This window comes from Mirounga leonina, unplaced genomic scaffold, assembly GCF_011800145.1.
Source record: "Mirounga leonina isolate KUSES-001 unplaced genomic scaffold, KU_Mleo_1.0 Mir_224, whole genome shotgun sequence".
NCBI lineage: Eukaryota > Metazoa > Chordata > Mammalia > Carnivora > Phocidae > Mirounga > Mirounga leonina.
In genome coordinates, this window is record NW_023270615.1 from 12,497,822 (window position 1) to 12,512,597 (window position 14,776).

Genomic DNA, 14,776 nt, shown 5'->3' on the forward strand with positions numbered 1-14,776 from the left:
GGGAAAAAATATGATAAGTAGTTGTCAATATTAAAACAGGCTGAAGGAGGAAGGCTTCGGGCCTTGTAGTAGGTAGAATGAAACAGCAGATTTGAGTATCCACAATCCTTTCAGTATTAAATTTTCAGTAAAATAAAATTACTTGTATATGAAAACATAGCCTTTCCCCAGCTCTCTTTTTTTTCCTGATCAGCTGATGAAGAGACTAGCAGCTCGCTGCTTTGCTGGCTTGTTAATTTTATCCCCACTAACTGTGATTTCCGATAGCCGGCCTGCTGATAGTGATAAGGTAAATATCCTTTTTCGTTGCCGTCTTGAAGATTCAGTAGAACTACATCCCAGGCATGTGTAGGTGTGTAACACATCAAAAGCCGGTGTTCTCCGTATTTCTGTGTGCAACTGGGTGCCTGAGGAGAGCAGTACCATTAACTGTTGACAGCCTTGCATGCTGTATTTATTATTAGCATGTTCAGTCTCCAAGATTTGCGGGACAATTTCCTTTTCTTCATCTTTGCTTAGCTGCAGTGTGTTTAGCTGTATAGTGGGTGTCCTGCTTTTAGGCAAATGAATATTAACGAAATAATGTGGAGCTTTTTTTTTTTCCTTCTATTTTCCTCATAACTCATCAGATCTCGCCTCCTTCATAGTGGTTATCTGAACACTGTAGGGTCGTGATGGAAATTGTCTTTTGATTATTAAGGCCTAGCCTCAGACTGTCCCTTAGGATTCTTGTCTGTGTGCATGTTGCTTCTATGGGTTTGCACATTGGAAAGATGCACAGTAAAACCTTCTTTTAATCCCACTAGCATTTTTCACATGTCAGGTTGTTTTGTGTTCTGCACCAGGTTTTCTTCATAAAACCTTTCTTTTTCAGGAGGCATTGTACACAAGTGAAAGAAATTATGTCTGAGCTGTAATCACTCTTTATATTGATTGTTATACTCACATGATCATAAATATTAGCCATGTTTGGTGCTGTGGAGAAATGAAGGTAATTGCTTTATGATTAGGGCTCTTTCAGCTACGAGAAAGGATTGATTAGCATTTGCATACTGGAAGCAATATTGAGAGGCAGGAGAAACAAACAGCAACGTCAGTTATTTTGTGTGAGAAAGCAGTCTTGAAATGTAATTTAAAGGTTTTTTAAAAAAAATTTTTCTTTTTCATGGTCAAATGTCCTTTTATCTATTTTTTTTTTCATTGCAGTTTTCTTGTATTTTTCTTAAGTTCTGAGATTTACCAGGTGGTGGGGGGGGGAAGAAAGTTTAAACTTCTGGGTCTGTCACATGGATCTTTTTAGCCATTTACGAACAGGTTTCTCTTATACCTGGTTGTTTTTATAGCTATTTTATTATCTCTCTGCATTAGTGCTGCTGGCTCTGGTTTAAAGCAAGCGTTTGCAGGTAATTGGAAAAAAAAGTATTTGTTGTTTGTGAGTGTGTGTGTTCTTTATCAGATGATTTAAGTGCGTTTACCCAGGAACGTGGCTTTGTACTTCCTGTTTCCTTGTTTACCAATTGCTACGTTAGAACAAAATCTGGATGGAATTCTGATTTATGTTGTGAATCATGAGTAAATTGATGTAAAACCTCAAAGATGGGTCAGAGCTTATATGATTGTAAGGATGTATTCTTAGAGGGATTTTTTTTTTTTCCTTCACCCACCCCTCATTTTGTTTTGTTTTACCGTTCCCCACCCCCCTTACAGTAATGAGACAATTAAGGTCTTTTTCTTACATCGAGCTAAAATTTCATTTGGATTCAGTTATCTTTCAGACGCTTTAAATGTATAGCTCTTTTTGTATCGTCATTTCTTCTCACTATTAGTGTTTCCGGCTTTCAACATATTTTGTTCACGGATTAGACGTGGTTTAAAGACACATTGATTCAATATGGTGGTCTTTGCTCTTCTTACCTGACTGGTTACTGTTAACTTCTATTTTTTATTATTTTATTTCTGTTAGTTTAATTTTATTCTTACTATTCAGGTTGGCTTTTTAAACTTTCCTTGGTGATTCTCCTGTCTTGAATTTTCTTCCTTCATTCCCTGTTACACTAGGCCATTGAAGACGGCAATTTGGAAGAAATGGAAGAGGAAGTACGGCTCAAGAAGCGAAAAAGACGAAGAAATGTGGATAAAGATCCTGCAAAAGAAGACGTGGAGAAGGCCAAGAAGAGAAGAGGCCGCCCTCCAGCTGAGAAACTATCCCCAAATCCCCCCAAACTGACGAAGCAGATGAACGCCATCATCGATACTGTGATAAACTATAAGGACAGGTGAGTGTTCCACTCCTACCCCTTGATCATCTTCACCAAGAGTACGGTTGATGCCACAGAGCAAGATTTAGGAAGGTGCGCGCTGGGGTGTTAAGGCTCTTTCTAGTTACGTTTCACAGCTCTTGACCCAAAGGTGTCCGCAACCTTGTGCCAGGTTCACAATGGCTGCCGTTGCTATGTAGGATGCTGTTTTACTGGCTGTTATTTGAGATATTTGGAGACAGGAGTTTAGGTTACAAAATTAAAGTCTAAGCTGGAGGACGAGTCAAGGATCTCTGAAATACCATCCTTTTGGTAAGGATTTGGAATGGTAGCGTGAAATCATACTTTTGGGCTGAGTTGTTAGGGAGAGAAGAATCCTAGCATACTTAAGGTAAATATTTCGTGTCAAGACTCTGATGAAAAACCAAACAGATGCTTCGTCAAAAATGCCGTTCCTTCTTTCCTTCCAACACACCTGAACATCTGAGCGCTTGTTTCAAACCCTCTCCTTCTTCATAATGATACTACTTAGACGTGGCATTTCAGCAGATGTAGCTCGTGTTCGTGGAACTTTTCAGTGTAATGTTGAGAAATCTGTGCTGGACACTATTATCCCCAGACCTGTGTCGGTCAGCCTGATACAGTAGATAAACTAGTTGGGCTACATTTTGGGTAGTTGTTTTGGTTTCTGCTTGATAGTCATGTGATGCAGTTTTCATAGGAAGAGCACATCTCATTCCAATTAAAGAATCTATAGGAAACAATTAAACATTGTATTTCTCTGGATGGCATAGCGGCATTGATCAGTTTTTGGTTACTAATCTTTTTTTTTTTTTTTACATTAACTAGTGTTGCTCTGTACACCTGGGCGTGTTTAACATGAATAAGTTGTGATTTCAGTTTTTCGTTGTGACTTAGTGCATGTTTTATACCAGGAAGAAAACCTCATTATAAAGGTGAAGTAGTATAAAAAAGAAAATACTTTCCACCCAGAGGTTTTATTGTTAGGTCTTCATTATATTATCCCTAAGGAGTTTTCAGAAGTGGTGGAAAGTGGCAGGAGGAGGTGTGTGTGAGAGAGTCAGAATTTCATGCCCCTCTTTGTGTCCCAGATCTTTTGCTTACTCTTTTTACTTTTTGTTTCTTCTTTTTTTTTTTTTTTTTGGTTGGTGGTGTTACTTTTTCTCAAGTGCGTCCCCTTGCATATTTCGGAAGTGGTGACAAAGAGCAGTCCCATTATATTGGGTTTGGATAAGCTGCTCATTGACACAGGGGAATGACAGCCATCCAAGGAATGAAAATTTGGCCACAAGTCCGTTTCTTTGACCAGAGTGAACATGCAGATTTCTTTGTAAACCAAGAGTCCATAACTCTGTCAAGTTTCTCTCTGTCCCCAGCCCTACCAATAGATGTGCCACAGGCAGGAATGGTTTCCAGGAAACCAGCTTGGACAATGATGCCTTATTTGATCAGCCCCTGGTGCAAGGAAAAATAAGTCGGGTCACTCTTGCATATGCCACCAACGTTTTTGCCATTGTCTCAGGAGAGGGAGCATCTGTCACTTTGCCCAGGTGTGCCTTGTTGATAACCTGCTGAGTGAGTCTAGGGCCCAGGGAACACTGAGACGAGCCAAGAAGAGGTTTAGAAGCTTGGCCTTTTATTCCGGGTGACGGCTTGCTCCTCCTCTAATGGTGTAAAAGAGGTCACCAGCTGGTGGACCACATATTGCCAACAGATTGATTGATTTTTATCGTTCATGTTGTTGCGGCGGGGGAAGGGAGGACAAAAAGCAAGCAAGCAAACACATGAAACTGGCGAGATTTTCTATCCACTTCAGGTGTTTTCCCTTCTTTCCGAAAAACCTAAAGATCTTGCTACGTTCTACTCAGGTTTCCCTAAGGCCACGATTGGTGGCAGTGGAGATGTGGCCACCTCCTCCCCACGGGCTCTCCTGCTCTGGGGTGCCCCCACTCTCCATCACCTGCTGCCACCCTTCCAGTGTGGAATGCTGGTGGCCCTTGGTCATCATGCCTTTCCCACCTGCTGGCTCCATAGCCTTTTGGGTTTATGACTTCCTGAAACACCTAGCTGTGGGCTGACCACGCTCCTCGAAACCCCCACCGAATGTGAGGTTCCATCCCTTAGCCCTGAGCTAAGCACAGCCAGGTAGCTGACGGCACAAGGCGCCTGGGTTCAGCTACCGTGTTTGAGTCTTGACTCCAGCGTTTACTACCTGTGGGGCACTGGGGCACCTTCCTCAACCTCTCTGAGCCGGTTTGCCTCATCCACGAAATGGAAGGATTGACTGTGGCTGCCTCGAGAGGTGTTCCGTGAGTTTGAGGAGTTAATACAGGCCAAGCGGGTGGAGGCGTCTCATTGCTAATAATCAGCCTCTCCGACTACTTTTAGCTCATCAGGTGGGTAAAGGGAGCTCGGAGCCCTTGAAAGGAAGTGTCCTTGCTGATAGAATTTCCATCCTCCCTCCCCACCCCCCCGAAAATAGAAAACACAGTTTCACTGGGACTGATTATGGAGCATGTCTCTGCTTGTATTGTAGGGGGAAAGAATATTTGTATATTTTAGCATGCAGACTTTAAGTACTTTTTTTTTTTTTTTCCTCCCCATTCTCTGGTTTCAATTACTTATTTAACCCTTGCTTAAAAAGTACCCTCCTTGGGGCGCCTGGGTGGCTCAGTCATTAAGTGTTTGCCTTCAGCTCGGGTCATGATCCCAGGGTCCTGTTGGGCTCCCTGCTCTGCGGGGAACCTGTTTCTCCCTCTCCTTCTGCTCCTCCCCCTGCTTGTGCTCTCTTGCATGTTCTCTCTCTAATAAATAAACAAAATCTTTAAAAAAAAAAAAAAAAGTACCCTCCTAAGGCCCATCCTGTCAGCTTCCACATTTGGGTGCATTCTAGGGAGCACGTACTCAGTCGCTGCTGCATGTTTCATGGATTGTTCGTGTTAGTAATCTAGAAAAAGCACAGATTCTGAATATTTCTGTGTTTTATTTCTCTTACCCAACTTGGTTCTCAAGTAGGAGGCTCTCAAATTAGGCGGGCCTTAATTGGATACATTGTCATATTTTTGTTGGTTTTAGAAAATACTGCTGGGAAATGTACCTACCCCTCCATGTGGTGAGATACCACCAGTACTCACCTCCCTCATATCACCTCAGCCAAATGTTAGGGCTCTGACAGCCATACGGATTAGCGGTGTATTAAATAAGAACTGCCATCTATATTCAACTGATATATAAAAATTAATTAGCTCTCATGAGACAGTTTTTTCAAAGTTCTTGCATGATTCTGGGACAGATGTAGCTTTCTTTTTTATAAAGAACTAGGATAATTTAAGCATCTATTTATTCCCTTTGTTTTCAGTGCCAGGCCTTTTTTTTTTTTTTTTTTTTAAGGAGGGTACTTTTTAAAATGTGACCCCAAAGAGCCAGTAATTTTGTGTGATTCACAAATGTAAAATCCTTCTGCTGTAATTGCTATCGGAAGGTAGTACTTACTGGTCAGCTATTACTCGTTCCTATCCTTTTCTTTTCCCTAAATTAAGTAGTATTTGTTTTGACTTATATTATGCATTGTTTTCTCTTTCTGTAGGAGGTTTTTAAAAATCCTGTTGTGAGATTATGTAATAGTTAACCTCAGACTCGATTTCTTTAAAAAAGGGATTCATCCTACTCTGCATTTGTAACCCTTTAAAACTGCCCCTGGGATGAGATCTAGAACAAGGTGGTGAGGGGGTAGGGTCTCCTAGAGAGAGCTGTCCCAAGTCGAGAGACGTGGCTTAGAGTTGCTTGGATAAGGGGAAGATTCTAGAGGGATCCAGGGTTTTAGCTCTCCCTGGTCCATCTTCCCATAACCCGGGTGTGTCTCCCACACCACGTTGGACAGACCACCATCCAACCAGTGTGTGGACACTCCCAAGAGTTAGTTCACTGTGTTAGGGGGCAGTTCATGACACTGAAGGATACCTCTAAACACAGTAGTCATTTCCTATATTAAAATGGATTCAGCCTTCTGTCGTCTAGCTATTTGTTCTCCTTGGATCTTCAGAGAGTAAACCTGTTCCTCATTTCAAGAAGAGTCCTTTGTGAACAACGTATCCACCTCAGGACGTTCTCCTTGAGGTTGAAACCCCTCCCTTTGCTGAGTGATACCTAGACGTGCACAGTTCTGGTCCCCTTCCTTGGGCACATCCTGCTTTCTTAGTGTCCCATTGAACATACGGCATCCAGAATTCCAAAGGTATTCTGATGGCTAAGTACAGGGTGGTTAGCTTCCTTGGGCTGGATACCAATATTCTGTTACCATGACTCAAGAGTGTATTAACGTTTTCCAGCAACTCTAACACAGACTTAACCTTTATGGAACATGGGACTTGTTGAAAAGCTTCCATTCCCCAAAACATGCAGAAAGCTCTTTTGTCACGTGATGCTGCCAAGATTAGCCTTCAACTAAGCATTTGATTTTTTTTTTTTTTTTTTTTTTGAACTGTATCTACTGACTTCATTCTTTCCCCGGTCAGTTCTGTTTAACTGATTCATGTCCCATCTTTCTAGTCTACTGTTAAAACTTAATTTTTAGGCCTTTTTAAAAAATGGCTCCTAGTCTTAAGGTCTTTTTCTTTTTCTTTCTTTTTTTTTTTTTTTTTTTGGTCATCAGAACATTTGTTATAAGCTGTTGTTGAGAAACTTCTAAAGGGCAAAGGACAGTCTCTATCCTGTGCCCCCTGAAAAATCACTTCAGGTTGACAGGAATCTAGTAACCAATAATCCCTAAAGTTGATTAACCGTCTGCGAACTCACAGTGCCATCATGTCATGCACATTCATCTATCCTTTGCCAAGGCTATCAAGAAAGGCTAAAACCAAGAGAGAGCACATTCGTGGCCTCTCCAGTCTATCCACCTAGAAACCCTGCCGAAAGAATGAAACAAGGTTAGCCTGCCAAGACTTTATCCAGGAGACCCCCTACTGGTACTCAAATGATGCTATTTATCTTCCCTAAATAGCCCTGTGGCATCTGAATAATTTCTCCTAAATTTTTTTTTTTTTTTTTAACGGAGGGTCTACATCAAGCATAGCAGCCTCGAGTTTCCTTTTTCATTTTGACATGGGGACACCGACACTCTTCTCGTCTTCTGACTCCATTTCTGTTCTTTGTGATTTCTTAAACATGATTAGAAGCAATCCACACACTCCTTCAGGATGTAACTGGTTTGCATCTGGAACTTGGACTCATTTGAAGTGCCTTCCTGTGCTCCGCCGACTCCCCCATTGGTAGCTTTTGTTCAACATTTTATTGTGCTTTGCTTTTCAAATCTGAGCATTGTTCTCATCCCTGAAGGATCTGGAAACAAGATGAGGTTTTGTCGTCTCCTCGCTCCCTGACCATTGTTTGAGGACTGTAGTGGGAGCATTCCAGGAGGACTGGCTCTGCTGTCTGCCAACAGTTGGGACTTCAGGGCCAGCTTTGAGGACGGATGCAGGGAAGCAGTGGGCGAGGCAGGAGATACCTGTCTGGCCAGTCTGATGGTGGATGAAACCCTGGCCCACGGTGGGAAGTAGGGGCAGGGCTGGTGACCGCTGGGCTCCTTCCTCCCTGACACTCTTGAGGCTCTGCTGTCCTCCCTGAACAGGGACTGTCCTCTTCTTGCCGTGAATTTTAAGAAGCCTCAGTTGACATGTCTGAGAATGGTGGAAAGCCTTGGCTTGTTCCGAATTCTAGCTGTCCTCAGTTGTAGAAAATCATTCATTCATCCTGGAAATATTTATGGCATTCATCCCTTATTTCCAGCCCTGTACTGCAGAATAGGGCCAGAGGGTAAAGAAAAAACAACAGCAACAAAACAGAAAAACCCTCAAAGTACTTCCCCCACTGGCTCACCACACATGTGTTGGAGGACATAGTCTTCCTACCACATGGTCTTCCTTCCAACAGCTGACCGACCAGGGGAATTTAGGGAAGGGAGGGATCACGTGAGCTCGTTATAGGAGGACACAATGACATTTCTTGTGTTTAGGGTCACTTTTAGGAAGAAAAAAAATACTATCATTATAAAGACATTTACCCTGGGAAAGGAGAGGTAACATTTCATTTTATTCCATTACATTTTAGCACCTTTCCACAGAAAGACTGGGTAGACCTCCAACCTTAGGACAAAGTGTCCTTGTTTACCTCCTCTACACCCCAAAGTTACCTGTAGCGTTTCCCTCCGTTTGAGGAAGGCCGAGCTGCTGTCTTGGAAGGTCCACGTCACATCCATTCTCCAGAAGGGATGGGCTCCTGTTAAAATGTTGCCTTGTTCCAAGGTTTCCTCTCAAGTGCTTGACCTGAAGTGCATTATTTACTGGAGGGAGGGGGAGGGAGGGAGAAGGAGGGAGGGAGAGGGGCTCTCCTGCATAGATCACCACCTGGAGGCTTCGATCCAGGGTGGACTGTTCATACCACTGTTCCTCCTGCCCCTCCAAAATGGATTTGTAGTAACAGAGATGTTTAAAACCAAATCCACATCACTCTATTCTTTGAACTCTTTTTTAATTGTTGTTTTGGTATTTTGTACCTTTTTTCTTCCCCCACCTAAGGTGATCAGATAGCTGGCCTGGGTAGGTCTGTCCCCTTGTACTCCTTACCTGAATCATTCGAAATTATTCTGCCGGGATCTCTTTTGTTCCGAGTCTTGCATCCCCTGTGATCTCCAATCTTCATTAGTTTCAGCTCACAGAACCTTGCTCATCGTTCTCCGAATTATTTACATCCTGCTCTATAAACTAAGATAGCATTTCTTTTTGCCACGTTTCTCTTCCTCCATCACTGCAGGTCCGGAGACACAGTGGTCTGTTTTTCCTCTCTGTCCCCGTGGTTACCATAATCACCAACCCAGCGTCCCAAAGGCACAGTAGAAAAAGCGTTCCTGACCCCGTGCCTATTCCTGATACGCACTCAGATACCAAGTTCCCTCACCACACACACAAACATCTGTCCTGGCCACCCTGGCTTCTGTGTGGCCCCACACGCTTCTGCAGGAGGCCCTCCCCTTGGCTGGCCTGACCTGCTGCCTGTGTCCCCTGCCTCCCGTCTCCTCCTCGTCCTGTCTCTCTGGGGTGTGTATCTGATCCCATCTCCCTGGTAACGTTGCACGGCTTCCCTTTGCCTACCGGATGATGATGATGATGATGATCCAACTTCTTAGCACAGGAAAGGTGGTCTTCCATAGTCTGGCCTTGATGACCTTCCCAACTTCGTCTTCTATCATGTCCCTTCCTGTTCTCCCTCTTCTTTCAGACATTCCAGCTCATTCTCTTTTTTCCCACCTCTCTGCTCCTCCCAGCATATGCTTCCCCCCACCTCCGCCATGCCTCGAGCCCTCCTAAGAGCCAGCAGTGGCTCCAGGAAGGGATTTTTCTAGGCGGCCCCACATAGGCGCTGTGCGCCAGGGGTGCTGTCCTCACCTGGGGTAAGGTCTGGATGGGAGGGTAGTTTCTCCTGCAAAGTCTCACGCCCGGTATCTGCTTTATTTGCCATGGCACAAAGGGACACTAGTGTAGCAGGCTCAGGATGGCTCAACTGAAGCGGCTTCCCTAGAGGCCCGTGGAAGGGCCAGAGACCTCAGGTGGTGGCTCCTGGTCCTTTCCAGTCGCAGGGACTTACTTGCAAAGACTAGAGGTCTGGGAGGCAGAGCCAGCTACCCGGGTGGTGTCCTCTGGAGGGCCGTCCTACGGTGGCTGCCTCCACATCGTGCGCTCCAGCTCTCGAGGTAAGTCCTGGGGCTAGGCTCGGACAGGGGCGGGTCACAGCTACTCGGGCGAGGTCACGCCCCCCGCCCCCCCAGCCAGTGCTGCCTTGTACTGCTTCTGGGCAGTGGATGGACCCTGAGCCCTAATGCTCCCCTGGAACAGGCGCAGAGGGAAAGGGCATCGGCGTTAGGAGGCATTGACGTGTTGAAGAGAAGCAGGAGAAGTCTCAGAGACGTGAGGAAATCCAGGAAATCGTTTTTTGGGGTTTTCCCCCATTTCCGGAGAACTGTGGTGGTCTCCGAGTGTGGTTCCGCCCAGGACCTCGCGTGGTCTCCCCCCAAGTCCCCTGAGTAGGCGAGGCAGCTGGGTGAGCGGGGTGAGGCCTGCAAAAGTGCAGTGCCTTCCCCCAAGGTCACCCACCGTGGCAGGAAGAGCTGGGCCGGGACTCGAACCCAGGTCTTCTGACGCCGGTGTTCTTTCTACTCTACCACAGGTGTAACGTGGAGAAGGTGCCCGGTAATTCTCAGTTGGAAATAGAAGGAAACAGGTCAGGATCCGTCTTGTATCCCCTGGTCTCTGAATACAGGTATCCCCTGGCGCAGCGCACGGACCGACTCCGAAGGAGCCGGCGCCCATTTCTCCGCGTGCCCGCCCCCCCCCGACGGCCCCCGCTCGGGGTGGGGGATGGAGGCGCACGGATCCTCTAAGCCGCCCCCCCCGCCCCAGGGCTTTCGGAGGTGCCCGCGCGCTCCGGCTTGGGTGCGCCCGCGCTCTGAGGGCCCTTCCCCCTCCCGCCTCACCTCGGACGGGCTTGCGGCGCTTCCCCCTCCCACGCGCCTCTGTCTTAAGCCCCGCGGGCCTCCCACGTGGGGCTGCCTTGGCGTGGAAGCTTCCAGAAGGGCGCCTGCGGCGGGGGCGCGCCGGCAGGGCGCGGAGAAAGGCGCGCGCTGGGGTTCAGGGCCGCGTGCGGAGCGTCGGCGCCCCGGGTCGGCCGCTGGCCTCACGTGCCCCGCACCTGCCCCGCACCTGCCCCCCGGTCCTGAGCCACCCGAGCCAGGCCCTTTGACCTTCGAGTGCCTTTGCTGCTGGGGTGGAAAGCAGAAGTGCTTTCCGTCTGGAGGTTTCGGGAGAATGAGGTGATGCTGGTCGCGCGGGAGAGGGGCGACGCGCAGGACTTGCCAGGGTCAGGAGCTCCTAGTCTCCCTCGGGAGACGTTTCTTCTTTCGGTCGGCCCGAACTTGAAAACACACATAAAATTGGTATGATGCTTGACTGTCCCTGTTCCATCTGTGTCGGTTGAGCCAGTGACCTGCTTCAGCGCGTTTCTTCCCTCGCTAGTGTAGGAAGCAGCGTGGGGCCAGGAAAGAGGCCTTAAAGCTGCTTCGCTAACGCGTTCCAGAATGAATACCTGTCCCCAGCCGCGCAGAGAAGGCGACGAAACGTGGGCATGATCTGCGCCTACCCGTGTCTGGGGGGGGGGGACTGTCGTGCAAGACGGTTGGTTTTTTGTTTCTTATTTCGTTTTTGATAGTTCCCGTTGGTGTTGAGGAAACAGGGTTCAGCCCTGGAAGCCAGACACTCTAACCGCGGAGTGCACTGCGGGGACCTCAAGAATGGTGTTCCGTTCTTGGCATCAGGACACCGAGCTCAGTCTGGATTTACAAATAACTTTGACTTTATGGGTTTGGCTACTTGAAGTAAAGAAGCAACTTGGATAAAAGCTTCCACCACCCCTACCCCTGCCCACCCCAACATGGAAAGGAGGCTTTATGGTCTAAATGGGGTGATGTGGCTAAACGCCCAACCCGGTGAACAAGAACAGACATAAGCTCCTCCCCGCTTTCCATCAAAATGGTCGTGTGACCGTGAAAAGTGGATTAATCGCAACTTTAAAGAGTTTTGCAAGCCTCCCATGTCATGTCTGGGCTTTTCGTGGAGGTGATAGGGCTGTATGTAGTTAGGACCTAGATGCATATATTTTTACTGAAGACACATTTAAATTATGATTTCCAGAGCCATAGCAAGGGGCTTGACATTTCCTCTGTCCGGGCTCTGGAGTCTTTCTCGTCCCTTACTGTCATGTACGCTGCTTTTGTCCATACACCCAAGTTTATGATGTGTGTTCTTCAGAGCTTGTATTAAGATGAACAGAATTTGAAAGTTCTCTTCATGTGTTCAGAAGCACTGACCATTTTCCATGCCAGTCTCTGTGCGAGTACTGAGAATGGGGTAGAAATGAATCCAATGGAATGCCTTAAAGCGTAGTTGGAAGAGCTACGAAGGAAGAACACGTACCCGGTATGAGTACAGTGTGTACGGGGAGGGAGGGGAGGGTCGCAAGGAGCGGCGAAGGCATCGGGTCTACTCGTGTGCAGAGTGGGGACCCCCAAGTAGACCGCAGGGGTGGACGGCAGAGGCACTCGGTCCCCTGTGCATGGGCCACCGTGGTGATAGGGAAAAGCAGGACTCTCTACCGACCATGCGGATCCCAGTAGGACTGGACCCCGCAGGGCAAGGGAAGGGGGCAAAGCATGGGACAAGGTGGTGGGTGTGAGGACAGAGGTGACTTCCCAGACGTGTGATTGACAAGACTCCAGAGCAGACCGGACGTGATAGAGAACTAGAGATCACCCGGGAGTCTCTGGTAAGTGTGGTGCCCGTCACAGGAATGCAGGTGGAAGGACAGGTGGTGTGCATGGGTGCCACAGGCGTGCACAGCTGCCCTGCCCGACATCCTCCCTCCCAGGAAATCCAGTTTCTCTCCAGGGCTGTAAACTGCCCTTGAGGTTGTGATTATGTTGCTAGTATTGACTATCCCTTCAGGACTAGCCAAGAAGCTCTTTGAGATGAAATTTATTTTTAGCAATGTTGGCACCAGACATTGTGTCTTTCTTTAAATAGGGGAGGGAGGCTAGGACTATGGATCTCGGGCCCAAGCACTTTTGCATATAGTAGCTCTAATTAGACGAGAAATAGTAGTGTGACCAAGTGGACACACTTGTAGAAAATCTTCGTTGGAGGTGAAGAGCCTTTCTTCCTGCATTGGATACTTGGGGCTCAGCCTCAGGGCTGACCGTTTATCTTGCGTAGCTGCAGCCTGGTGAGGTCGTGGCCTCATGCATTGTCTGGGAGGGTGCTCCCCAGACTGGGGTCCTCAAACTCCAGTCCTGTAGCCTCTTGGAGGTCCCCCGGTGGTGCAGTTAGAGGCTCTGAGAAGTCTGATCAGAAGTAACCTATTGAGGTTCATTCCAGTGCATCCCAAACTCCTTCGACCAACAAAACTCCCTTTTCCAGGGAAACCCGTTAAAAATCCATTAAGCTTGTGTTCCACGGAGCACACTTTGGGAAATGCCGACCTGGAGCTCAGGAGTTGCATTTCGTCCAGGGAGAATTTGCTCAGGGAAATGTGGATTTCAGTACTTTATTTTTCCCTCATGACAAATACCACTACTTCTCACATGTTTAGTAGAAAAGGCTCCTTGGACTCCTGGTGACTTGACACTTATTTATGATGCTCCGCCAATTATACCCACATAAAGCAGTGGGCAGCCCACAAATAAACTTAGCCTGTCTGCTTTCCAAGGCGCAGAAGGCCTCCCGAGGCTTCCAGGGTCAGTCTGGCCGGGGAGAGCGGGGTCTCTGCCTCTCAGAGCTGCAGACCGATACCAGCATCAATGACCTTTCTCTGCGGGAGGAGGAGGAGGAGTCCCAGCTGGATAACAAGGCGGGTTTTCTTACAGGCTGATAGAACGGTCTTTAAAGCCACTCTATAAGCATTTTAATAAAAAACGGATTGCTCTGAAAGATGGCAGTTATTGGGCATATATGTTCTTGCATATTCATGGGGAGAAAATCTGCCTCCTTCCTTAGAATCACACGTCCTACATCTTCCTTAGGAATTGGCTAAAGTAGCAACTCAGGACAGAGCAGCCCTCCGGTGCCCCCCTTTAACCCACCCCTCTAACAAAGTGACGCATGGGACTTGAGGCTCAGGTGGGGAGGCATTTGATTTTGTTTGCCTGTGACAGTTTTGTGCTTTTGAGTGTGGTCACATTTCAGCCAAAAGCTTTGAAGTGTTTTTGCCGTGACGAAGTAGAGACAAAGGGTCGGATCCAAGAATAAAATACTCAGGGGAAGGGAAGGTGGGTCCTTGCCTTTTGAAAGGAAGGCTTTCTTTGCTGTCCAGGTCTTCAGGATGACATGACCTAGACTGGTGAAGTAGCTGACCAAGGTCACAGGTGGACAGGTGTGCAGTTAGGATTTGATACTTCTACCTGCTCTTAGGAAATGTCAGGTGAGGGGAAGGGGGGAAGCAACCAGACATCCTGGGTCAGTATTTCTAAAAGAGTCAAGGGATAGGTGATAGATCTCAGAGTTTCCTCAAAATGCTTGTTTAAGCAAGGAAATCATATTCTCCGAATCCCACGTCCTGACAAGCACCTTTGATTTGTAGTAGTAAGTTTGAGGAGAGAAACCTGAAGAAATAAATAGGAACTTAACAGTATGATTCTGATGATTGTGACACATTATAAATTTTATGCAATTAGTCTCTTCTACTGTCCTATTTATTTGGCTTTATTATGGTAGAATTTAAAAGGTGCCAGTTGGTGAAATGTGCTACTTATGGTGATATAAATAAAAGTTGGTCATATACCCCTTAGATATCATTTCCCCGGAAAAAGATTAGCTTTTTGACTTAGAGCATGTTTTCAAAGAAGGTAACCCAGTAAAAGTGTTTGAGACCCACTTTATTTACGGATAATGATATGGTTC

The 14,776-nt window shown here is 46.8% G+C and overlaps 1 protein-coding gene across 5 annotated transcripts in view; it reads left to right on the top strand.

The window, feature by feature from the left end:
* The window catches only part of SMARCA2 (SWI/SNF related, matrix associated, actin dependent regulator of chromatin, subfamily a, member 2), a 182,668-nt gene that overhangs the window by 134,916 nt on the left and 32,976 nt on the right, over nt 1–14,776 (top strand). For 4 of the 5 annotated variants that reach the window (XM_035029127.1, XM_035029128.1, XM_035029126.1 and 1 more), the window contains 2 exons: nt 2,059–2,276; nt 10,497–10,550. In XM_035029127.1, coding sequence (XP_034885018.1) covers nt 2,059–2,276; nt 10,497–10,550 — 272 coding nt within the window. The remainder of the gene's footprint in view (nt 1–2,058; nt 2,277–10,496; nt 10,551–14,776) is intronic. The other variant, XM_035029129.1, reaches the window with a different exon arrangement.